The following is a 26,613-nucleotide window of genomic DNA, read 5'->3' on the forward strand; positions in this document are numbered from 1 at the left end:
AATATTAGTAACCAGCTGTCTAAATGACTAATGCAGTCACTATGAGTTCTAGATGATGCATTGTTTTGTATTTCCAGGGTTGTTCCTGTTCAGGTTTAAGTGGAATCTAAGGCTATCTAATTTATGACTAATTGAATTAAAGTTAGTTGTGCTTAATTTCAGCTACAAGATGTTCTCCCGCTGCCTTTTTTAATTTAAAATAGGTGTTTTAAAGTTATTACTTTCTTGAAGAAACTGAGGTATAGTAATTGGAACATTGAAACATAAGCATCATAAGCATATTCAAACTTTCAGATGAGTTTTTGTCCATAAACCATGAAAACAAACAATTGAATTTTGCAGTAATTTTCATTCTGAGAGTCTTAAGTATTTGTGAAATGTAGCAATACTTATATGAGTGTGCTGTGTAAAAAAACAGCTTTTAAAACAGCTGCCTCATGGATCCAAGTCTTTGTTTTGAATGTGGAATCTTCATTATCAAGTAGAGGAGTTCTCTCAAGTCTCTTGCAGTAACATCCATAGTCCTACAACAGAAGCACAAGATAATTATTGGAATAATTAACTATTTAAACATAGTCATGTAAATGAAATCTCAAAAGATCAAAATTACAGTTGGCTAGGTATCCTACATACTTGAATGGTTTTTATTTCGACCTTTGTCTCTAAATGAAGCTTTTAGTTTCATTAAGTTCAAGGACCTGCCATTAGCATTGAAAAATAGGATTACATTTTTAAGGGAAAGATGTTTTTGTTGCACAAACATTATGTAATTATTTGTACAAAAGCACAATATTCGGTGAGAAGAAGAGCTTAGACATCTTGCTTGCTGAAATTCAGAGGGGAAACGCTTAGGCATGATGGATTACATCTACTGTTTGTTCACAGATAAGTTTTCAGAGTAACTAGAGGCACAACGCTGTATTGCAGTTCAGTCAAAAAAAGTAAGCGCAGCAGACTCCAAGAATCACTTGTTTATTTGCTTCTGTTTGCATCAAGGGCAAGAAACCTATTATATTAGACTCAGTACAAAAAAAGAACAGTTATTAACAGTAAATGTAGTGGGGGACAGGAAGGGAATTGTCCTTTGTTTTTCTTTTTTTTTCTTAACTTTTGGAACTTAAGTGCAGTGAATTGTAACAGCTTGGCAGGAAGGCGGGTTTAGCAGTAAGTTTTGGGTTTGATTGGAGTGTGCTTTTAATATGTCACTTTTTTTTAATTATTTTTTTTTCCTGTCTTGAGTAACTTAGGTCGGTCATGTGACTGAAAATAGCTCTATTTGGCCCAGGGTTGTTTTTTACTCTGGCAGGGATGTCTTCTCCCGCAGTCTGCCTGAGGCAAAGAGGGCACTTGCTAAATGAGAGGCCGTTTATCAGGTGTTGCAGGTAAAATGTAAATAAAATCCAACACAGAGGTGAGGGTACTATACAACTGCAAACAAGAAAAGCCTAGTCCACAGCTTGGGCTTGCGAATGGTAGATGACGTTGCTTGTACACAGGGTTGATGTGACTCGTTCCCTTCCCACCCCAGTGTGCCAGTAAAGGATCAGCAGCATCCAGCTTTGAACATCTAAGCAGGAAATGGACAGGATTTCACTCTTCTTAATTAATGTCCAAGACTGAAAAGCTGTATGTAAGTTCCAGAAGAGAGATAACTAACTTCCTTGATCACTCTATGAGCAAGTTTCGCTTGGTCCAAACCCTCAAAGCACTGTAGGTACAAGCATAGGTGACAAGGAGATGGTGCCCCTGGACATTGCATGTTCTTCTACTATCTCAAGACTAAACGTATAGCGGTGTTTTGGGATAACTTGATGATGGGTACTGGGGCAGTCTTTCAGTGTGATTGTGTTGACTTCAGTCCCTTCATAGCCAGATTTTCAGCATGTCCAGAGTTTTTGCAGTAATCAAAACCTTTTTTCAGATCACAATCCTGAAGCTGTTTGTTGTACAACTCTGGCAAAGAATGTACATTGGAACTGTTCTTAAGTGTGTTTGGTGCTAAAGAGCCACAGTTTGACCATCTGTGATCTAAAGAAAGGGCTAGAAAGAGACAAAAATTTGAAAGATTTAAGTTTTAACTTTTTAAAGTGGAAGTTAAGATTTCTGTGTTTGTCTTTGATAAGAAAAGGACACTCAGACTTAATAGTCAGCTGCAACTACTGCGTTAAACATGGAAACACTTCATAAATTTGCTCGTTAGTATTATGGAAAAAAATGTGAATTGCTCTGTTGGAATTATAGGATAGTCAGGTGGTATTTTGTTTGTTTGATGAATCTGACAATCTTGTGTTTTCCAAGATGATTTAGTCAGTCTATTCTCAGCTGCACTCTTCTCTTAAAGCTTTCTGATATTGAAACACTTATGTGGAAGAGCAATAGAAGCATAAAAGGGAATGGTACTCAAAATTGTGGTACTACATAAACAGAAAAAAAAAAAAACCTTAGAAGTATTTTGCAAACCCACTAATGTATGTTATGTAACATGGGGCTAGAAAGGAGGGAAATACTGGTAGATATTTTTTCAGTTGAAACAGACTGAAGGAAAAAATATCAAGACAGTGAAATTTTCCTCATCTTCTAAGCTTAATATTCCTTTGAACTAAAAAAAACAAAACAAAACAACAAAAAAATCCCACTACTTAGTTTTTTCCTGTCTACTACTGTTGCAGGATCAGGCTCTCAAGAAAAATACTACTTAAAAATTGCCATGCATTTCAGTTTCCTCTGTTTAAATCTGAAGTAGTCCATTAAGACCAAAACCAGCTTAAAGCAGCCTTTGGGATTCAGGAATTCTCACAAAGTTTTCAGCTGGATTTCTCTCTCTAAAACTTACTTATTCAAGGACAAGTCTTCACACTGGAACAGGTTGCCCAGAGAGGTGGTAGATGCCCCACCCTTGAAAACATTGAAGGCAAGGCTGGATGGGGCTCTGAGCAACCTGATCTAATTGAAGATGTGCCTGCTCATGGAGTTGGACTTGGATGACCTTTAAAGGTCCCTTGCAACCCAAACCATTCTCTGATTCTTACCATAACAGTGGTTCAATGTTTAGAAATCACTAGGATGAAAAAGGCCTGCTCACTCAGCGCACTCCACCACCAATACTGATTAAGTGGATGCGTTATTTGTACTCTAAGAAGTTTTGTCATCTGTTGGCCAAATACACATCCAAATTACTTAGATTGGTTCAGGGGGCTGGTATGTGCAAGTTCATGTGGGAAAAAAAAAAAAAAAAAAGGAAAAAAAATAAAAGAAAAATCCAATTTTCCTTCATTAACAAACGTGTAAGTGGACTGATAAAGGTACAAAAGCTTTGCAAATGTTGTCTGGCATTAGTAAGCTCTTAATTTTTTTTAACCAGAACCTTTGAATTCAGGACTATTTGCACATATAATATACTTCTGTTACATAATATAGGAAGACTTCACAACAGAATGTGCCATCGAAGTTAAGTTTCTCTGAAAACCTCCTGAAACATGTGCTGTAGAAATTCTCCTTCACAGTATACTTATGCTGCTGTTGCTTTTTGTTTGCAGGGTAAAAAAGTTGAAGGAGACCCTGGTTGCTGTGCAGCAGCTGGATAAAAACATGAGTAGCCTGAGATCTTGGCTTGCCCATATTGAGTCAGAGCTGTCCAAACCTATCGTCTATGAAACTTGTGACTCTGAGGAGATACAAAGGAAACTAAATGAACAGCAGGTAAAATACAACACACTTATCAGGTGCACGATGACATGGGGAGAACCAGAGTAGAGTGTCCTTGGGCTGCCCATACCCAGTTCAATGCTGAGAGGGCATGAGGCAAAGAAGTGTTTAAATATCAAGGCAAGTGGTACTTACTGTGTCACTTATAGAGCCTTCTGCTGGCTTTGACATCGAATCCACCAGGAGCTGATTGACATTTCCAAGAAAGGTAAGGCACTAAAAGATGTAACCTGAGCGAGTTATTGCAATTGTTTTTCCTTTGGGGTTTGTGATTTTTGTTTGTTTGAATTTTCTGTTCCCAGAGGCAAAACTGACACCTATTAGACCTTGCAAATATTGCACATGCTTGAATATTTTTAGCAACCTTTCTAACTGAGTTTTATTTTGCAGCTTGTTTGAGAACCACTTTGCATGCAAAAATGCATGAACTATACATGTGAAGTGAATATTGTTTTATAGCAGTGCTAGAATAAAATAGTCAACACTGGAAATGGGCAGGAAAATGTTAAGCCAACCAGATTTTTTCATTAAAACTAATATTATTCCTAAAAAGATTTACTATATGTACTCTCTCTTTCCAGTTCCACTGTACTGTCCAGTGCTGTTTTACCTAGAAGCACATTGCTGGGGAGGACCCTTGTTCTGTTGAATTCCTGTTGGTTATTTATTGGCAAGAATACCTTTTTGGTGCCTTGCTGGAGATGGGTTAGATGATCTCCAGAGTTCTTTCTCTAGATGAGAAAGAAATGTGTGGGAAGAGGAGTGGCAGAATGTTTTCAGGATAATTGGTTTATGAAGTATACAAACTGGCATTTTGCTTTTTTAAACTGAGTGTGGGAATGAGAGCCAAGAACCCTCTCAGAGTTTTTGCCAGCTCTCCAACTGATTTGCTACATGGCTGTGCAGAATTTCTTATTAATAATCTACATGTGATTTACATAGGAATAATAATTTTTAACACACAAGCATTACTAATGAGTAGTGTTTCTGAGACAATAAAGTGCTGGACAGGGGTAAACATTGCTGTCAACAAAGTAGATACTTAAGATATTTTACTAGAATCCCTATGCAGACATCCCACAGTTTGTTGCAGCCAGTCCTTATGGGAGTTATTCTGGGCATAGAGACTGGTGTACCTCTGCCTTCTGCTTTTTCCTTCTAGTGATCCCCATGCCATTACAGGGTGCAGTGATATTCTGTAGAAGTGTCAGTGGTTTCATTTGAACTCCAAAGGGGAGAAATAGAGGTGAATCTCATCCTGGGAGGATGCCATGTTTGGAAACTTGATGATGATATGATAACACTGCAAGCCATGGTAACAGCAATAATTTTAAAAAGCCCACCCACCTTCAATGTATGGCAACCAGTATTTTTATTAGTCAGAGGCTATATCTCTATCCACCACATCTCACAAGGCTACTACATTGGCCATCTCCTCAAGTATTTCATCCCTCTTTCTTCTTCCATTTGTCATCTTATGTTCTTTTCAGAGGTCCTGTTATCTTCTTTGCTTATACTGCTACCAGTTGTTCATATACAAAATTACATTAGAAATAGTATGCTGTGAAAGAGGAGGGCCAAAACCCATTTCTATAACTCCATTATCTGCTTCTTGGCATCTGTTTAAACCAAGAATCAGCTTTGTGGGTTGCTGGTCTCTGTAGTGAAATTAAAGATACCTTTAAAGCTCTGGATGTCCTGGGGAAGGTAGGGTAACCTCACTGCAATATTTTCCTAGGGTCATAAACTGCATTTCAAGGATTACTTGTTTGTTTATCTTCTCAATCTCCTACCACTTGAAATGTGTTTTTTGGGTTGATGAAGGAAAAAAAAGTTCTATGTGTGTGACAGCAGTGCATAAAAGTGATGTTCCTTTGTGAACTAACCAAAAGGCTAAATGTTCTCTAATAAATATAGAAAATTTTAAAATCTGGGAAGAAATCTAAAGCTATGGAAAACCAACCAAACAAACAAACAAGCAGTGTAGACATTGCTTGTAGAAAGATGTAGGTAAATAAAAAAGTTTAATCCTTGTGAATCCTCAGGACCTCCAGCTGGCAGTTCTTACTACTGCTCTACTCCACAGCAGCAGAGAAAAGATTGTGTTACCTGAACTTGTTTAACCTCAAGTCTCATAGCTGTCTGGAGTATTTTCATAGAGTACTGCATCTATTTATATTATCTGCCCTTATATAACATTTCAGAATGGATAGAGAAAATAACAAACACTTGGACATTACAGTGAAAGAGTATTTTCCAGGCACACGAAAGCAAAAGGGCCAGAACTGAGGAAGAAAACATTGTGATTTACCAATTGATGATCTCATGTAGATGTTCACAAAATAGCCTTCTTTTTCATAGATGAGAAGAGGAAATAGATTACTTGAGTCATTGAGTCCAACCCCAGTTACCACAAACAACCAAATCAGATGATTGATACAAGTTGACCTTGCTCCATTTTAATTATACTGAGTTTTTTAGATTCTATGTTTAGATCTCATTTCCTCCTTGAAGGCTTTTTCAGAACATCATGTTGGCACTATATTTCCCTTTGCATGTTATAGTTTACTTCACTAGCAAAATTATAAAGAGCAGTTTATCTCTACTCATCCTCAAGCTGCCAAGTTCACGTTCTCCTAAATGAAATTCCACTTCTCTAATTGTCCTAGTAGTTCTTTTCTTTACCTGAATCAGAAGTGAACATAGGATTCTAGATGTAATGCATCACTTTTTGGTATAGTCACATTAATACTTCATTGTCACTACTGGAATTATGTTGTCTTGGCTCTGTTACTGTCTATCACATCTAATGTTATGATGATTCCTTGCAAATGCAAGCTGAAGTCAAGCAGAGTTTCTTTACCTTGCACTGATTCTACAGAACTAGCCAATTACTTTTGTGACTTGTCTGAACTTGAACCTGTAGTTCAAAACTGAAGCTGAAACATCATTTCAAGATAAAACATTATAATCAGTGTAGAGCAAGACATTGCAACCAAGAAACTGAAAGGAGAAATAATATTGATCACATATAACAAGTACTAAGACAATGTGTATTTTCTTTAGCTGTCCTGAATTTCCTTTTTCCATTTCCAATGAAAATGCTATAGAATTGGAAAGTTGAAGGAAGAAAACTCTCCTACTAGAAATGTAGGAGACGTGCTGCTGCCGATCTCCTTGTCAAACACGCAACTTTGCAGCTAATTCGCCTGGAGAAGAGTAGGTTCATGAAGGGCATCTCCAACAAACCCTTGCTGTAAATAGGAACATATTTTCTTGTCACACTTCACTTACTAACTTCTGCTTTACATTCTTTGTGATAATGGGAAAGGGCTGGGCATAATTCCACCATTTCTTGGCAATTATGATTAAATGTATGTGAAGATGCTCAGCTGAGCATGCAGAGCTCTGGCAGTTTGTCCCAGGTGATGGTCTGGTGTTTGTAGTCCCTGGGCAAGCTGTGCATGTTGCCAGGTTCTCCTGGCCTCATTGATAACATCGCAACACCTCTTGCGCAGATGCAGTCTCTTAATAGGTATTCATTGGATGCTTTTTTCCTGTTTGCAAGCTTATTAAATTTTGGTTTGAAAAAGTAGAAGAGAAATGCATTTTTGTTTATATGTGTTTTGCAATTTCTCTTAAGAATTAATTTCTTCACCTACAGGAACTTCAGAAGGACATAGAGAAACACAGCACTGGAGTGGCTTCTGTTCTCAATCTGTGTGAGGTGCTTCTTCACGACTGTGATGCCTGTGCCACAGAAGCAGAGTGTGACTCTATCCAGCAGGCTACACGCAATCTGGATAGAAGGTGGAGGAACATTTGTGCAATGTCAATGGAAAGGCGACTTAAGTAAGTCTAAAATGCCTACAAATTTATATTTCCTTCCTTAGGCATAAATACAGGATGGAATGTATGTGATAGAGTTGCAATATGGCAGAAAAGGGTGGAGGGGTCAGAAAAAGATCATGCACTGCATAAAATGCAGTAGTTGTTATGCTATGGGATTAAAAGAAAAAAAAAAAAGTTGCGTTGATGGAATGAAGTTTTATTTCCCATGCTTCACAGAAATGATGATATAGAAACTAGAGAAAGCTTAGATGATAGAAGTGACTCCAAGAGATTTAGAAAACATGACCTAAGAGAGACAGTTGTAACACTTAAGTTTACCCTAGGACTACTGAGACTGATGGGGAAACTAGTTATGGAATGTGTGGAATGTTTTTCCAGGTGTTAGAATTTTCATGCACCTAACATTCCTCAGCAGTTTCCCTTATGTCTGGTTTTTTTGTTTTTTTTTGTTTTTTTTTTTTTTAATTTGAAGAATTTCAGGACTGAACACTCAGCTAGAATTTCCTCACCTGCCCACCTTCGCTTTGCTGAGCCTGTGTGGGCCGTAGCACCTGTGCAGCCTGGTTTACTGCACATGCTTAGACCATCTGTACAATTCATGCCCCTTATCCAGAAGACTCCTTGTTTTCTATTCCCATCTAGAATAGCATGGGTGATTTTGATAGTCAGAATGATGTAGGCTAGATTGGGCTGATGCTATATGCTGTGCTGACCAGTCATAATATATGTTTAACTGTTTGAACTCCTGTATTTATGAAGATGTTTTCTGTGTATTTTTAAGCTATGAGTGCAATGTTTACACAGTCATATAAAGAATTCTAGGTAAAGTTTATTACTTTTCAAAATGCTGAATTGAACTTAATATGATTTTTGGTTTTGTGGGGTATTCCTAATTTTTTATGCAAAAAAAAAAACCCAACCTGTTACTTTTAGGTTGTGCTGCTCTATATGCACAGTTTGCCATCTTAAGTAATTTTGTACTATTGCTGTGGTAATTCTTGTATAGTGTATGTATATATAAATACAGCTTATAAATTCTATCTTTGACACAATCCATCTTGAAAATATACTGGTTCTTCAGATCTTTATGTCCAGCAAATTAATTCAGAACTGTTTTAAGTTAATGTGGAACAATGCATTGAACTCTATTTTACCTTCTTGCAATGTACACATTATGCTATTAGTAGATTTGCAGATAAGTAGATTAGTAGATTAGTTAACAGAGCTATCAGTATTTAGGATCTTCAGCATACTAGAAACAGTTATATTAAAAAGCAACTTTCCAGATGTCAGACTTCAGGTTAAACAACATGTCATGAACAAAGGATAAATTTTTCATGGATTGGGTCCTTTTCAGACCTGCATATCTAAGATTTGGGAAAGATGTATTCTTTATATAAAAACAGACAAAGTTCTCCTGTAACACAACCTGTCCCAAAAAATATCTTGTTATTTTGAATCTAGTGGTGTTGAAGTTCTTGATATTTTGCAGTCTCAGTATTAAGCCAATTTGATTTTGGGATCAAGAGTCAGCCACTATTTTTACATATTCATTTGAAGTCAAATAATTTTTTTTAGACATTGGAATAAATTTAATTTTTTTGTAAAAAAATCAGTGCTTACATTTTAGATTGAGAGAAGCATTTTACCACTTGTTGGTGAATGCAAAAAAAAGAAAAAAAAAGTTCATGTGTCTTTGCAATCCAGAATAATTTCTGAGAACTTTAAAATATATGCTGCGACATCTTTAGCAATCTGTAAGAAAAAGTTCTGCAGTTGAAGGCAGTGTGGAATATCTAATCTCTAAAATACTGGCGTAGATACCTACACTAGACTGCATTTCAGAAGTTATTTAGCATGCACTCAGATTTGTAGGGCTGTTGCATGCTTGTAGTTTCTTTTTATACTCATTCCAAAATTAGATGTGTTTAAAAAAATAACATCATCTTATTCTAGTTCATTCTGGAATGAGCCAGCCTTCCTTGCGGTCTGTTTATCAGCCTGGCTGTCTGAGTTAGATTAAGAGCCAGTTATTGTCCTGTGTGGCACTTGTTTGCTGTTGTAGATGATTAGTTAAAGTTCTGTAGGTCAGCTGACCTTCAGTCGGAGCATAATTTTCTGTTATCTATTGCAGAATTGAAGAGACTTGGCGGCTGTGGCAAAAGTTTTTGGATGACTACTCTAGATTTGAAGACTGGCTAAAAAACTCAGAGAGGACAGCTGCCTTCCCGAGCTCCTCTGGTGTGCTTTACACAGTTGCTAAGGAAGAACTGAAGAAATTTGAGGTGATTTATAAGAGTTGAAACTCAATATCTACTGATCACATTACAGCAGCCAGCTGGTGTTCTTCCTTCCCTTGCACAAGTCACTCAGCAGAGACACTGTATTAAAATAGTGGATTTGATGATGTTACAGCTGCCCTCAATGACAGGTTTCTAGGACAAAAAAACAGTGGAAGGTGGCAACTGAAAATGCTAATAAATCAATCCGTTCTCACTTGCTGTTTGTTCACCAAAGTCAGATTTCTCACCTTTTTTATTTCTTCAACTTTTTTGTATGTCCAGTCAGGAGATGGTCCAGAGCATCCATAAATCTCCCTTCAGCAAGCACCTCTTCAAGTGCATGCTTCATGTTTTAGCTTTTGCTTTGTTTTTATCCCTCCTTTTCTTTCTGTGACTCTCTGAAATCAGTTCTCTGAACTACTTTCCTGTTTAATACGTTATCCCCATTTTCGATCCTTATACCTGAAATTTGTGTTCATGCAAGTGTTGTTATATGTCCACATGGTGTCCCCCAATGACCTAAAAGTTAAATGGATGCTTAAAAACTGATAAACTGTCGCTTCAGTCAATGCTTAACAGCTTGCTACACAACTCCATTGTGTCTACTACAATGCAATGCCTTGTCTCATATGTATACCCATGTGTAAAGCACACAGACACATTGTGTAGCTAGTCTCAGATGCACATCTCTGCTCAGTTTCATATTTGCAAGGACTATATCAAAATGAGAAAGAAAAATAATTCTGAAGAAAGAGAACAAATTCTTTAGGCAATTCAGTAAACAAGTGCTATGAAGTGTTTGCTGTGAAGAACAAATGGAAATTTTAAACAAAGTCTAAAACCAGTTTATACTTTTTGGTTTAACAATTAATTCAGAAACATAAACTATGAAGTGCTGAGTCAGCTTTTATAATTGACATTCACATTTCTGAATGTACTGGCCAGGTTTTTTTGTTAAACACTGCCACACTTCTTCATGATGTTAAGTTGCCATAGTATAAAAGTGTTTGCTTCCTGGACACAAGTACTCTGTCTCAGACCTCCTTCCCATTGTCCCTTTCTTCAGTGATCAGGATCTAAATCTCCTAAATGAGTCTTCATATGAGGAACAGTACCAAAAATATCTTTGCTGTCTGATTTCTACAAATTATCTGACTATGCCCAAAGTCTGTTTCATTGAACCTCAGCCTTTATGGTGACCTTCCCTCTCCAGCAGACTTGTGAAATTTTTAGTGTCTACAGTGTCAACAGGAACTAGCTGTGAAGAGAACAGTTTAGTAGCATCTTCAGAAGACAGTTTTCCCTGTGGTTTCTTTTTTTTTTTTTTTTTTTCCTGAGCACATAGTTTCTACAACAACCAAAAAGCAGGAGTGCAAATGACAAAAGTTGTGATTTTCAAATTCAGTAGAATTCAGCAGCTTCACTATGAAGTCAATATAAAGTTGGCCATGTATACATACTAACTGAAGCACTGGTCATTAAGTAGACAGTTTTTTTTCTAATTTTATTTTCCCCTCCATATGCACAGTTGAATTTAAAACAAACAAACAAAAACCAGGAACAAACAAACAAGAAAAAAAAAAAAAAAAAAAAAAAAAAAAAACCACAAACAAAACCCTGAGTGTTGGAAAGTAAAATGTGGGAAAGCAAGATGTGGGAAAGCAAGATGGCTGGAGCCACCTGGATGATAAAGGAAGATCAATACTAACATGACCATCTGGATGGTCGAAGACATAATACTAACATAATAATATAGAAAGGGCCTTGGACAGATTACTTTGGAGTACGTTTCTCATAATTGTAAAAAGTTATATCCCAGACTCGAGAGAATGGTATCTCAGGCTGGATAACCACCCCCAAGTGCATGGGATGTGTGAATGTCCTTGGGTCTGGTCTGTGAATGAGTGGAAAAACAAGTGAGACAAGCATCACATGAGTTCAGTGTGTTTTTAATAACAATCAGTGGAAAAACATCTTAGTCCAGGCCCATACCTGTAAATCCTATAAATTGTCAATGGTGAATAAAGAAGGCAGCCTAGGCCTAGGTCAATGCTCTGCTTGGCCAGGCTCTGCGCTCCTTCCTGAACAAGATCTCTGCCTCTGCATGAATTTCTGTCTGCGTCTTGGTATGCGTCATTTCTAATCGCCGCACCTGAGCACATGGGTCAGAGATGTGTCTCACTGACTTCACAGTATAAGTCAAACTCCTTCCTCTCTAGTATTTTATGGAGAAATGAAAAGAGATTACAGGAAGGAACACAACAGATGAAGTCTTGTGTTGCTAAGCTGAAAAAATGGAAGACAAATACACAGCTGTTCTTCTGCTGGCCAAGGCTTGGTAACAGGTGAAACAACAACTGCACACTTTAGATTTCGTGATCCTAGTAAACAGAGTCAGATTTGTGCCTCTGATATGAGAATTGCGTGCATGTGCAACTTTAAGTGAATTCAGCTCTGCTGAGCACCGCTTTCCAGTTGCAAGCCCATTTGTTCTTTGTTGGTTGTCTCCCCCCCCCCCCAGTTTGATGGCCATTTAATGAAGGGATTAGTTATACTGAGATAACTCTACAGATTTGATCTTTTTTTCTTTTTTCAAACCAGCTTCTTTCATTTCTGGTATTACTGTAGAACTGTTCTTACTTCATTTCTAGCTTTGACTGGTACAATATGAAGAGTATGTATCATTTATGTAAAGTCTTATGTGTTAGCTAATTTTAATGAAAATTTTTGTACAGGAATATATTGCCTATCACACTTTTCTAGTCCTTAAAGTGGGGTCTAGTTTTGGGAGAGTTTGACTGTTTATTTGCATTGTGAGGAATGCCAGAGAGCAAGTGGAAGCCAAAACCTACTTGTATTCAAAATAGAGTTGGTGTCGTCTGTGTTTTTATGTCTTCCTTTGCCTGATTGCTTTTCTGTGACAACATAAAAATGAGTAAAAATTAAATAAATAAGTAAATTATTATTTTTGAAGGGCTTAATTCAGTCAGTTCCTTACAAGGTGCTTTCTCCAACTTGCTTTGTGATTGCTAGTCACAACATGAAACTCATGGGCTAAGTCAGCTGCTGTTTCTGCTCTCCAGCTGAGTGACTGAGGCTTTTGTAACAGTAGAAGAAGCACTGAACCTACATGGTGCAGACACATGCCCAGGCATAAGATGGTGTGGATGTCCATGAAATTTTGTTTCCATTAAAACTGTAAGACAGAACTTACTTGTGTGCCAGTGTGCTGATGATAAAAGAGATGATTCCTTCAGTACCATTTTTCACTATTTTTGGTAAAACTCAGAATAAAAAATTGGTCAAATGTCTTCCATGTTTGCACTTCAGCAAATTCAGGGTGTGTAAGGACATCCAGTGAAGCCACAGGAATCTTGGATTTCTGTTCATTTGAAAAAAAAGTGTTTCGTATTCATTGTTTGTATTTCTGTTCTCAAATACAAAGGCATATCATTGAGTAGAAAGGGGGGGATCTATTTTTCCTGTGCTGATTTTGCTCTTGTAATGGACATTTATGCTGCAAATTCTCATCCACTGAGCTATGTCATTTTTGTAAACGTTTTCCTTCTTTTGGCTCATTTCAATCAGAAGGCAGCATCTCAATATGATAGCCCTCAGGAGATGTCTGCATCCGTAGCAAAATCTATCAGCTAACACAGGTCAGCATGTAGGGTCAAAATAAAGGGAGAGACTTAGATATCTATACTGATTTCAGTAATTAAAAGTCTGATGGTGGCATTTGTTCTTATTGCTTTAGGCCTTCCAGAGACAAGTTCATGAAAGTCTGACTCAGCTGGAACTGATCAATAAACAATATCGTCGCCTGGCCCGCGAGAACCGCACTGACTCTGACTGCAGCCTCAAGCAGATGGTTCATGAGGGGAACCAGAGATGGGACGACTTACAAAAGCGGGTTACCTCCATCCTGCGCCGGCTAAAAGTATTTTTCCATTTCTAAGCCCTTTGGTTTCACTGCTATACTTATGAATCAGGGATACTCCAGAAGCTTCCAGTTTAATGCATTTGCACAGTAGTTTTGAAGGGAATTCTACCTTTGGAAGAGGAGTAAAACTTTTCAGTTCACTTTGTCTGGGGCAACCAAAGCGTGACATCTGTATGGAAATGCTTGGTGACCTCAAACACTACCTCCTTTGTAGAAGATAACTTTCATAGGTCAGCTAATTGCGGCTATGGATGATGTAATGAAAAGGAAACCTTAGAATGCATATAGGAAATGAAAGAAGGTGTACTGAGTTTAGGCTAGGTTTGAAGGGCATGGAAGCCATTTCTTCAGAGAGGCACTGTTGCTAGGCTTTTTGGGGTTGTTTTGTCATTTCACAACACTCCATTTTCCACTCCCCAGCATTTTATTGGCCAGCGTGAGGAGTTTGAGACAGCACGTGATAGCATCCTGGTATGGCTAACAGAGATGGACCTGCAGCTGACCAACATTGAGCATTTTTCAGAGTGTGATGTCCAAGCAAAGATAAAGCAACTTAAGGTAAAGAATGACTGAATGGTAACAGGAGGAGGGATGAGAAAGGATAAACACATTAGTTGTGGGAAAACAATTTAAGAAACATTATGCAAAAATGCAGGCTGACATAGTCCCTTACTTGCAGGCTCAGACTTCAGCCTCAGAAGTTATGGGCTATGTCAGGTTTAAATACGTACTTCTCTGCCAGAGTGGAAGATCTTTGCTCTGTGAAAAATTTTCACAAAAGCCAAGGCGATGGTCTCCATTCCCTAATCAAAAGAGGAAATATCAATAAAAATTATTAATGTCAAGTCTCCATTACTGCTGATACCTAAGAATAGCTACATTTCCCAACCATTTCTACATCAGAAAAATCATCTGGAGAGAAAAATACCAAATGTTATCTTATCTAAAAGTCAAGTTTTTTAGCTTTAGCATCTCTATTCTTTCTAGACATTTGGTCATGGGCATGGCTTGTTTAGAGAAGAATTTTCTTTCCAAATATAACAAGTGAGGAATGAGATGGTAAACCATAAAGTATCACAGTTTTTGGCTAGAAAGACTGTGGAATGCTAAATTGTTCATTTTTGCTCATGCCAGAATATTTGGAACAATCCCCATTTGTTACCCACACCATTCTTGCTGAAAAACTGTAAGACTTGCATTCTTAATAACTTAGGTGGTTGTAATGTTGATTTTATTGGTAAAGCAAGGGTGTTTCTTTTATTCAGGCTTTCCAGCAAGAAATCTCTCTGAACAACAACAAAATTGAGCAGGTAATTGTGCAGGGTGAGCAACTTATTGAGAAAAGTGAGCCCATGGATGCAGCTGTCATTGAAGAAGAACTAGATGAGCTGCGTCGTTACTGTCAAGAGGTCTTTGGACGTGTGGAACGCTATCACAAGAAACTCATCCACCTTCCTGTATGTATATTTGCGTATATGTATATCTGTTTGGTTTGTTGCCATTCTACAAGTGTGAGAAGGAGGAGAGAGAAAGATGTTGAAATGAACTAACATGAAACTTCTGTAACATTCCAAAAATGCTGTGGTTTCATCTTGTCACAACTCTGACCATCTGCCTCTCTTCATTGTATGCTAATTACGTATTTTTCAGAGAGCACACTCACCAGATCTAGAGTTTTTGTAAATCATACGAAAATACATACAAATTGGAGATCTATAGAACTTTATTAATGGGGCTAGTAGTATGGTACTGGTAATAAGAACATCTCCATGGTCTGTCAAATAGTTTCACTGACAGCTTACTGAGTTCTGTTTTGTTTAAAAAGCAATGGTAAAATTATTCTCCCAATCGGAAGAGACAGAAATTTGTCTCCAGGTTTGAACACTGTTCAGTAAGTGAGAGCAAAATGATTTTTGGTAGCTCAAGTCCTACTGAAAGAGAGGAACAAAACTGAGGGTTTTCAAAATATGAAAGAATATATTGAGAGCATTGGTCATGATAAAGGTCACTTAGGCTTCCTATGACTCGATTCCAGTTTTCTTTAACTTGATATCTACATTGCAATGTCTGTAGACATTTGCGTCATGTGAGACTTTGTGGTGCCTTAAGTAATTAAACTGAACTGGCCTTGTGAACTTTTTTGTTGCTTTGCTTTTTAGTTCACCTTAAAATAATGAAGGGGAAGTGCAAAGGAATGCAGGATGGGTACCCCATCAGTGTGACTGTTGCCTAATGTTACTTTATTTCACTGACCCAGGCTGCCCATGCAGTGCCTCTGAACACTTCATTGATCAGTTCTGTTTGCATTATGCTTCTAGCTGACAGATGACGAACATGACCTCTCTGACAGAGAGGTGGATCTGGATGAATCAGCAGATCTCTCTGATATACACTGGCATGACAAATCTGCGGACAGCGTTCTCTCCCCGCACCCCTCTTCCAACCTTTCGCTGCCTCTTTCCCAGCCGGTGAGAAGCGAGCGATCAGGGCGAGATACCCCTGCCAGCGTGGACTCCATTCCCTTGGAGTGGGATCATGACTATGACCTTAGCAGAGACCTGGAGACAGCTGTGTCACGGGCACTGCACTCTGAGGAAGAAGACGGAGGACAAGAGAAGGACTTCTACCTGAGAGGAGCAGCTGGCATATCAGGTATGGTGGCAAATTGTGTGTTCTCTCCTAGTAAAAAGAAGCAAATGTTACATGTGTGGTTGCTTGCCCAGGATGCTTATGGAAAAGGATTTTAAATAGCCCCTGAAGATTTGAAATAGCTTTCCCTAGGTGACCCCAGTGGCCTTCTGGCCTTGGACACAGTGATGGAGATTCCTGGATGACTACAATCTTGGAAAATCACAAAGGCATATCTGATATGACAGGGAATTGGCTGTTTCTCTATACTTGCGGCCTGCCAGATGGGATATGTCATCTGTAACAGCAATGCGTCTTTTCTGACTAGAAGAAACTATACTGGATATGGCAAGAAGTGCAGAACAAACTGATGAAGAAATGCTGTGGGAGAGATCCACAGACAAAATCATCAAATGCTTAAGTACATCTTAACTCAGTCCTTTCCCAGGCAAGGCTCCAGCAACTCAGTGTTTAGCCTGAAGTGAGATCTTGGGTTTGCTCTCCAGTGAAGCTGGAAATCCTTTCTAATGTGTGTGCCTTGTGTAATAAATCTTAACAAGTGAAAGTGCCCAAATGCAGCCCCGTTGTGGGGCAAGACATACTGGTAAATTATACTCTGATCTTGTGGCTGTCTTTTGCTTTCCAGGTCATTGCTCTGGAAAGAGTCAGGTTTGCCTGGATACCAAGTGTCATTGTAGCAGGCTCCCTGTGTTTCAGTCTTCATCGTTCTTCCTTCTCCAGAAAGGATGTTTGCTCTTGGAACCATTTATATATTCCATCCCCTGAAAAGGACTCCTGCTGTAAGGCAACAGCCATTGCTGAGCTGTCAATTTAGAATGTGCTTTTATTTTTTCAGATGTAGAGATCCCTGAAACTCTTGAGGCCTATGTAACACTCACAGAAAACGCTCTCAAAAATATCTCTGGTAGGCATCAAAAAAGTCTAAGCATAGCCAGATGCAAATACTACGGTGCACAAGCATAACTTCTTTTCCTTCTCTTAGCATCTGCTTTACTTTTCACAACTTACAAGATAAATATTTCTTACATGGCAGCACTGGCATGTTAATGTAGAAGTATCCTGCTTTACTACTGTACTTAAAGGTATTATTAGGTGCATGGATGAACAATGATGTTTGAAGTATTGGCCCTCCAACCTCAGCTAACTAGCCTAAACCGAGAGTAGTTTACTCCAGTATTTATTCTCTGAATTCCCTGAACAGGACTTAATATTTTGTTATGTCTCTAAGAGAATAATAGTTTCTACAAAGACTAAGACAGAAGGAAAAGATATAGAGCAAAACCTAATTGTTCAGTTTGGCACTTACTGCTTTAACACAGCGACATCTTGGATTATTACTTAGATACAAACTTTTAGGTAAGTGTTGTTTCATGTGATAACAATGCCAATGTGAGGTACTGTACTGCAATGTCTTTATCTTAGTCTTTTATATTGTAAGATTTTTTTTCTTTTTTTCTTTTTTTTTTTTTTTTCCACATTGCATTTTTACACAAGATTAACCCTGCTGTTTCATTTACTAGATGACCGTTTTGGAGGGATTAGATGCACTTACAAGTAACTTCTCTCACAATTTCACAGTTTTCCTCTTTTGAAATCATGACTTCCTTGCAAATTTGAAATACCAAACATCCCAAATCTCAGCATCTGTGGCAGAGACCTCAGGTTCACTGTCCATTTTTATTTTTTTCTCAAATTAGTGAAATAATATTATGATTGATTAAAAGTATAAATGATAGCAGTGCATACAAAAAATGTTTGTAGTTTTCTGGCCTGTGAACATTTACTTTCAAAATGATGAGGAAAAAACAATATTGAGAACTTTGGGGTTTTTTTATTAAAAATGATTAACCATCCAAGAGGCTATGTTTTCTGTAATTAGGTGGACAGAAGACTCTCCGTCTTTATACGTGTTTTTAATTATGTCTTTATGAATAAATTCAAACTGTCTTTGTGAACAGATGGAAATCAGGCACAGAGATAGAATATGGATAAGAGGGATCTCATGTGGTCCTCTAGGCTGAAGCCTGCTTTCAGATTAGAATTGGCTGGAGCTAATTCATGTCACAGAATTCAGCTGACCTCTACAAGGAAAATACAAGTTAGTCTTGCTTCAAAAACATTAGTATGAGTTCCAAACAGCTTAGATGAATAATACCATCTTGCAGATATGTTAATCATGATTTTTGTCAAACGCCTAATGGAAAAATATCATAAATTCTGCTGCTTAGTGTGGTTTCCCAGATCAGATGTGGACTACTTGCTGTGGGCCTTCAAGACATCCAGTCATCTATGGACCTTGAGAATATTATTATAACAGTATCACTTAGCAGTTGTATACAGCTTTTAATCTTCAAGATTGTATACAAATAGGATCCTTTCATGGAGATTGAAATTCCACTGTTTTTTAGTGGAGAGAAGTAATACAAAGAGAAACAAGGAGAAATTTTAACCTGTATTTTCTACCACGAGTTTGAGAGTGTTTGTGAAGGGGAGCAAGATGTTCTCCAAAATCAGTGATGTTAGAGGACACTTTGCCAAGAACTTTCCCCTTCAGAGAGGTGAAGAATTTTCTGAGGAAAAAAGTAACTTCAGAATAGTTCATGTTTGCTTTTTAAACTGTGGACTCTTTGATAGTATGCTTATGGCAAGAATGTTCATTGCTATAGTCATCTGTCCTCTGAAGGTCACTAACACCCTCTAATGTAACCGGTTATCAGTTCAATTTGACACTGTACCACTCATCCTGCTGCAGTCATATTTCTCCTTTACCGTCTAATCTAGATAGTATTCCTGATATTTATTCTGCCTGGGCAAAAGATTAAAAAAATTTGGGAAAACTTCGGTGACAGTCACTTTTTTGTCTTTGGTACAGGAGAACCTGGTGCCCTGGAAGCACATATCCGACAGCTGGACAAGGCCTTAGACACCAGTCGTTTCCAAATACAGCAAACAGAAAACATCATCCGCAGCAAAACACCTACAGGACCAGAGCTGGATTCCAGTTACAAAGGATATGTGCGTGCATATTGGAGAACAAGTCAAATAAGCACTCCAAGCTTAGATTTGCTATTGAAAGACATACAGCTCTTTCAACAAAGCAATTAGATATTATTGCTTCTCAGACTTACTCATATGGTTGCTACGTTTAACCACATGCTATTGTTTATGTTATTAATGTGTTTACAATAGATTAAGATTACAGGAACATGACTCCAAGGAATTTATCTTCCTATTACATTTTTGCAGATGCCAAAAGTACTTTCTCACATGTGTTTTCATCCATCTAATGACGACATCCTTGTTTAAATTTCCTCTGCTTTTAAAAGCAGGTTTTATAGCTTCATGCACTGTATTCGTCTTTCTGATGAATTGTAATCATGCATCATGTAAGCAAGGCTGCATATATGGAATCCGTGATTAAAAAGCTTTTTCAGAGGGGTTTTCTGGAAGAAAAATCTATCTCTAAATCGTTCAAATAATTCTATTACTGACAGAATTGAAATATTAGCTGCTTGGATGCATAGTAATATTTCCACAGTTATGTTTATTTTCTTTACCACATCTTTTACTGTCTTTGCCACCTGAACATTTAGAACATCCAAGACAGTTTGACACAGTGGCACTGAGTTACTTCTATTTAGTCTGAACTTATGCTTTAAGCTTTTAGTGTCTCCGTGTAAATTTCTTTGATAGTATCAGGACAGATTGTTAAAGTAATAGATTTTTATCTTCACACTTAGACCAACTTTTGGAAAATTCTGGAAGTTGCATTGTATTCTGCATTTTCCATGCCATTAGTCCTGTACAGTGCATATTGAAATGGGATTATTTGTTTGTTAACATAGATGAAGCTACTAAGCGAGTGCAGTGGAAGCATAGACTCAGTAAGAAGGCTTGGATATAAACTGAAGGAGGAAGAAGAAAAATTATCTGGACTTATTAACCTGAACAGTACTGAAACACAAACAGCTGGTGAGTAACATTTAGTTCTTTGATGGAAAGCAATTATGAAAAGTAGAAAATATGCAGGTTTTCTGAATAAACACTTGATATTATTTACTGACAAAAATATTTACTTGACTGTGTCTATTACCATGTCTGTTTAACACCTGTTAATAGGAATTAATAAGGAATTGTAAGTATTCTTGTATATGCCCTATAAAGAGATGAGGCATACAAGTGCATTTTTAGAACGCCTTATCTTGGGACATAACCCTAAGCCTTTCAGACAGTCTGTGTAGATGCAATGTATTTTCTTTGAATACTACCTGATGAAAGAATATTCCTTATATTTTAGTACAAAGCACATAAATCAGCATTTATTTCATCTGTTGCTTCTAATATTATCTGTCCTACCGCGCAGAAATCTATATTCACTCAGTGCAAGTATTCACCTGATTAATTTTAGGCATCATCTGTAGAACAGGATGTATTGCATTGTAAAATTGTGGATTTGTTCCAGAGACTATAAAGGCAATGTCTCCATTCTTAGCTTGGCAAGATATGCTGCCCATGCAGTCTGTTTCTTTTGAAGGGTTTTTGTTGTTTCTTTTTGTTTGATTGATTGGTTTTGTTTGGTTTGGTTTTATTTGGTTTTGTTTGTTTGTTTGTTTTTAATTTTAAGTTGATGGAATGATACAACTTGTTCTTCTGCCATAGCATATCAAGATAACTAACTACAAGAAATAGCCCCTAATTTATTTCTTTTTAGTGCAGGTATTTATCCAATGCATCAGCAGTAGTTTATGCAAATGTAGTGAGGTGTGTGTAGTAAGTTGTGATAGGTACAAATAACAATGAAAATAATGATGAATATATGGCTAGTTAGACATGTTCAGTTTCCTTGTCTAGTTTGCATTTATGCTGATGATGTCTTTATACCAGTATAACCTGTTATAGAGACCTGCGTGTATGAACTTAATTCTGTTCATAGAAGGCTGACATTAGAAAGTGGAAAAATTGTGTGCTGCCTGGAATCATCCACATTCTTTATTCTCTCTCTGCAACATATTCTTCAGTCTAACTTAGTTTTCAGTGTGGTGTTTTATGGTTTAGGGTTTTTTGGGTTTTATGGAACATTTTTTGTCCTGCACGTGATTTAGCTGGTGCAATCGTGTGTGGCTAGCGGTTTTTTGCTTTTATTGAATTTAGTGTTTATCATTCCAGGTGTAATTGAGCGATGGGAATTAATCCAGGCTCAAGCTCTAAGCAAGGAGCTGAGGATGAAGCAGAAACTTCAGCAATGGCAGCAGTTTAACTCCGACCTTAATAACGTTTGGGTTTGGTTGGGAGAAACTGAAGAGGAACTGGAGAAGCTCCACCACCTTGATCTCAGCACTGACATACAAACTATTGAGCTCAGAATTAAAAAACTGAAAGTGAGTTTTATTTCTCTTTTCCATTAATTACCTTTTAAAGAGACCTGAGTGCAACAGGTATGTTGGAGACATTGCCAATAGTTGCAGCTGGTTTGCTGCATTCTGCACATAGTGGGTTACTCCTGAACACTGAAGTAACTGGGAAGGTGATTTTATGAATCACCTCTTGGCAGAAAAATGTGCCACTGACAATCACTATATAATCCTAATGAATTTTTGAAACAGGAATTCTGTAGTAATTCTGTAATTCCAGAAGGTAGAGATAATTCCTGATGTTGGCCAAGGTGATGAAAGGTTAAAAAAAAAAAAAAAAAAAAAAAAGTCAAATTCAATCAAATCTCTTTTAGTCAAATTGGTAACAAAATAGCTGCTTTAAAGGAAATGCCTCATTGGGACATACTACTTCGTGTGGAGGAAGGAGAGATTGCCCAAATGGGTTGTAGTGTATCCACTGCTCTCGCCAGTACAACATAGGAAAAATTTGGTGTCACTTTGCAACATTCTTGTTTCTTCTTCTGTCATCTCAGATCCATCAGGATCTGAATGCTGCCTTTGTGATCTCTCCTGGATATTTTACAGCTATAAAATTTGCAAATCTGGTGGTCCACAACTTCACATTCAGTTACTGGCATCTTATAAGCTTGGGCACAAAAATATGGGAGCCAATGTCAAAATGCTCCATGCTAAGAATGAGGTGGACAGATACTAAGGAGTGTTTCCAGCACTGATCCATCTAAAGCATATTAATGCTGATCTTCACTGGAATCCAGATATAGCTGCCATAAGTACTACAAAGGTCACTGTGACATGAGGCTTTTAAATAAATGCCATAAAGTAGGTGGAAAAGGGGGCATTTCATAAGAATCCTTATCTCACCCACTCTTGGAAAGCCCATTAGTGCCCTCCAAACCAAAAGAAGTGGGGTTTCTTTTGTTCTTTTGTGGCTTCCAGTGTAAACAAATCAGAGTTTTTATACATGTCCTGCTTCTATAAATTGGAGTAAGTTGTTTATACTTTGTATGTTTTCTTTTCCCTCAGTAAAAGCCTTTATTTTAAAATACTGTCGACAGCAGTTTCCACTAGAACACATGTTGAGCTTTATGTTTATCAGCAGAACTGAGAAGTGAGGGCAAAAATTTTATTGTGAACTAAAGTACGATTATCTTACATCTCTCTAAATTTTTGGGGCCTGCTCTGTCTTTAAAATATGTGAAACATGAGCCATATCTTTAAAACTCAACAATGCCTTCAGGCTCTTAAGACTTTACATGTTTAATTGGCTTGTACCAGTTTATGCACTCAGTGAAATTTTAGTACATGTTAAAGACTGAACTTCTGCAGAGTCAGAGTAAGCACAGAAATGTCATACGCAAAGAAGCTGTTACAGTAAGGTAATGTTCTGCAGTCACTGATGGCAAATCGTTGCATTCTTGTGGTGCTTTTGTAATTGGTTCTTCTGAAAGTCACATGTTTTACCGATTTCCATCCTTTCTTGCCCCATCCCATTTTCTTGTATCATCAAGGAGATGCAGAAAGCAATTGATAACCGCAAAGCGATCATCTTATCCATCAATCTGTGCAGTTCAGAGTTCACTCAGTCTGACAGTGAAGAGAGCAAGAAGCTTCAGGAGCACCTGTCTCAGATGAACGTGCGCTGGGACCACGTTTGCAGTATGATTGAAGAGTGGCGCAGCTCATTGCAGGATGCATTAATGCAGTGCCAGGTCTGTGATGCACTTATGTTACATTGTCAGCATCCCACATATCAAAAATGTAAACCATATAATTATTTGATGTGTTTATTATGCAGTCTGAAACTTGCCCATCCAAGCCAAAATACAGCTTCAGCATATGTTTTCTGAAAGATATGCCTGCACTATGATTTTCTAAATTTGTCATCTCTGGAGTAGTATACTAATATACTATTCTACACTTACAAAGAAGTTTTGTTATTTAACCAGTAGAATATATCATAGGATAAAATAAAAACCCGAATTTGACTGGAATTTTTTATTACGCTATTAAAATCATTGCTCATTGCTTGCAGGACTTCCATGAAATGAGCCACGGTTTGCTGCTTTGGTTAGAGAATATTGACAGAAGGAAAAATGAGATTGTGCCTATCAATCCAAACCTGGACTCAGAAATTTTGCAAGATCATCACAGACTTCTAATGGTAGGGCTATAATCACCTCTTTCTCTCCCAAGACACATAATCAGGGAAACACCTCATCAGATTTGTCTTTCTCTTGAGGGTTGGCATCATACAATGCTTGTTAACACACAGGTGTGGGACCAGTGTTATTAACTAGCTTTACTTTGGTAGGGACGACATCTCACTTCCATTAGTAGAAAAACTCGGGATTTAAAATCTCAGGCAACTGGTAGGCTGCTATCTTCCTTTACAAGTAGAAATTTGCATTGCCTCTCTTCTATTTCCGTTCTATTAATTTCAAATGTCCAGTTTGGTGCGTTCTAGCTTTTTTTCCTTTTTTTTTTTTTTTTTTTAATAAAAACAAAAACAAAAACCTTCCACTAAAAAAATCTGGTGCTTGCTTTGGCAACAGCAAATCAGACGTGAACTGCTGGAGTCTCAGTTGAAGGTGGCGTTACTGCAAGATATGTCCTGCCAGTTGCTGGTCAATGCTGAAGGCAAGGACTGTCTTGAAGCCAAAGAAAAGGTGCATGTCATTGGAAACAGACTGAAGATCCTCTTGAAAGAGGTCACACATCATATTAAAGACCTAGAAAAAATTCTAGACATTTCAAGTAGTCAACTGGTAAGTCCTTGCTGTTTGTTTCCCACCATTTTGACTGTTATCCCTGATCAGTGTTATTGGCTGGACTGTTTCCATTGTTTGCAAAACTTATCAAGATGCTACACATGTAATCTTGAATATTATAAAGTAATCTTACACTTCATAATGTAAACATCTCTTTTGTTATATGGTGACTTTTTTAATCCAGTAATTTTTTTCTGTTCAGTGTAGCAATAAGTATTGAACATCTTGGTTTGTTTATCCTGCCATTACAGAATCAGTCAGCTGGCAAAGTATACGAGATAATTATTCTAGCTGTAGTACTGAAAATTATTGTGTCAGTTGTCATTGGAAAGGAAGATAATGCTCACTCTGTCAAAGAGAGAAAAAAAAAAGCTGTAAAGTAAATTTTGTAATAGGCTAACAAATCTCTCATAGTGCCTTCTGAGCTTTGAGCTGCACTCCAAATCTTTTCAAATTGTCTCAAGTTATTTGAGAGGGAGTTATGCATAGATTTTTACCAACACTGGCAGGTAGAAAGTAAAGATTTCAGTGTTTTCATTTAGTTAACTTTTTTAAAAGTCTTGACTTACCAGAGTGCATAAGGCATGAGAACTCAGCTCTTCCCTCCGTCTAGTGAATTTCTGCCTGTTTAAGTAAAGTCTTTGTGGTGCCAGCCTGTTCTTGTAACTAAAGGCCAATGAAGAGCAACTGCTTTTTTCTCTGCCTTGACTTCGGTGGAAAATGTGTCACCTAAAGTAATTAAGTTTTAACTATCTGTTTGCTTTTCTTTACCTTCAGGGCTAACAGAGAAAATACATAATACCTTAGTTTTACGAAATTCAGTAACAAAATTTAACTGCTGTGTTGTATTTGCTTTGGAAATAACATTGCTGGAATGTCCCTTGGGTTTTTTTTTTTGTTTGTTTGCTTACCTGAACAGCTAGTCGCTGTATTTCTAAGCTCCGTTCCTTATGAACTTTAGGAATTGTCCTCATGGTCCTCTGCTGATGAATTAGACACATCGGGCTCAGTGAGTCCTGTTTCTGGAAGAAGCACTCCAAGCAGACAGAGAACGGTAATTTCTTGCCATATACTTTCTGCCACCTCTTGGGTGGGAGCTGTAGATGTCTACAGTAGCTCTAGCCAGCTGCAAGGTCCCCCTTCTCACTTGATAGGAAAGGAAATGGCATAAACCAAGAACAAAACACAGCTGCTTTCCCCAACCCTGCTGCATATCCCATCCTGCATGAAATCAGAAGTGTAGACACTATCTAAAACCAGGGCTGTCAGTGTGGTTGGTTTACCATGGTATGGCATGTCGTGTCTCTTGTATTTTGCTCTAGTGATGGCAGCACCCCAGAGTCTGGTCTTGTCTGGTATAATCAGTCCTGCATTTCTGTTTGGCCTTCTCTTCAGAGCTGCTTCATCAAGAATCTCAATAAGGGGTTTTTTGTCATTCCTGATGAAGGTTGCAGATGGTCTTATTGAGACTTTGGATGAATGGCTAAGTAGAGCTGAAGGGCGTAAAACATTTTTCAAAAGAGGTAGTTGCACAGGACCTAAGCAACGGCTATGATGGCAACTCTGTCTATTTACATCGCTGGCACAAAATTCAAGAAATATAGCAATACATGCCTAGTAATTAACACTTCCATACTCTGAGCCCAAAATGGAACTGCAATTATTTTGTCTTTTTCTGCAATTCTATTGGTTGATTACTTTGCTTTTTTCCTTAGTTCTTAAAACAATCAGGTTGATTTTGTTTTATTTCGTTACACCATTTGCGCTTTTTGTAAAGCCTCTGAGTTCTGTCTTGATAAATTTTATGGCTCTTGAAATTGTGGTTTGATTTTTGTTTGGTTTTTTTTGTTTTTTACATTCACTAGTTTCCTTTTAGATGCTAGTATGAGAATGTAAAGGAATACTGGCTTTTCAGAAGGAGAAAGAATATATAGCTTAACATTTTATTCCAGAGGTCAATGCTTTTATCTTTATAATTTAAACTTAAATAACTAATAAAAGCTCTGATATCACAGATGTAA

General features: G+C 37.6%; 1 protein-coding gene across 27 annotated transcripts in view; it reads left to right on the top strand.

Annotated features, from left to right (window-relative positions):
- The window catches only part of SYNE1 (spectrin repeat containing nuclear envelope protein 1), a 300,382-nt gene that overhangs the window by 265,011 nt on the left and 8,758 nt on the right, over positions 1-26,613 (top strand). For 21 of the 27 annotated variants that reach the window (XM_065057381.1, XM_065057392.1, XM_065057378.1 and 18 more), the window contains 15 exons: positions 3,537-3,699; positions 7,370-7,557; positions 9,692-9,842; positions 13,597-13,779; positions 14,203-14,340; positions 15,048-15,239; positions 16,101-16,434; positions 17,267-17,335; positions 19,304-19,446; positions 20,277-20,403; positions 21,598-21,809; positions 23,333-23,533; positions 23,857-23,985; positions 24,377-24,589; positions 25,554-25,646. In XM_065057381.1, coding sequence (XP_064913453.1) covers positions 3,537-3,699; positions 7,370-7,557; positions 9,692-9,842; positions 13,597-13,779; positions 14,203-14,340; positions 15,048-15,239; positions 16,101-16,434; positions 17,267-17,335; positions 19,304-19,446; positions 20,277-20,403; positions 21,598-21,809; positions 23,333-23,533; positions 23,857-23,985; positions 24,377-24,589; positions 25,554-25,646 — 2,536 coding nt within the window. Of the gene's footprint in view, positions 1-3,531; positions 3,700-7,369; positions 7,558-9,691; positions 9,843-13,596; positions 13,780-14,202; positions 14,341-15,047; positions 15,240-16,100; positions 16,435-17,266; positions 17,336-19,303; positions 19,447-20,276; positions 20,404-21,597; positions 21,810-23,332; positions 23,534-23,856; positions 23,986-24,376; positions 24,590-25,553; positions 25,647-26,613 lie in introns of all 27 variants that reach the window. The other 6 variants (XM_065057393.1, XM_065057384.1, XM_065057405.1 and 3 more) reach the window with 4 other exon arrangements.

The sequence above is a fragment of the Columba livia genome, chromosome 3, assembly GCF_036013475.1.
Source record: "Columba livia isolate bColLiv1 breed racing homer chromosome 3, bColLiv1.pat.W.v2, whole genome shotgun sequence".
Taxonomy (NCBI): Eukaryota; Metazoa; Chordata; class Aves; order Columbiformes; family Columbidae; genus Columba; species Columba livia.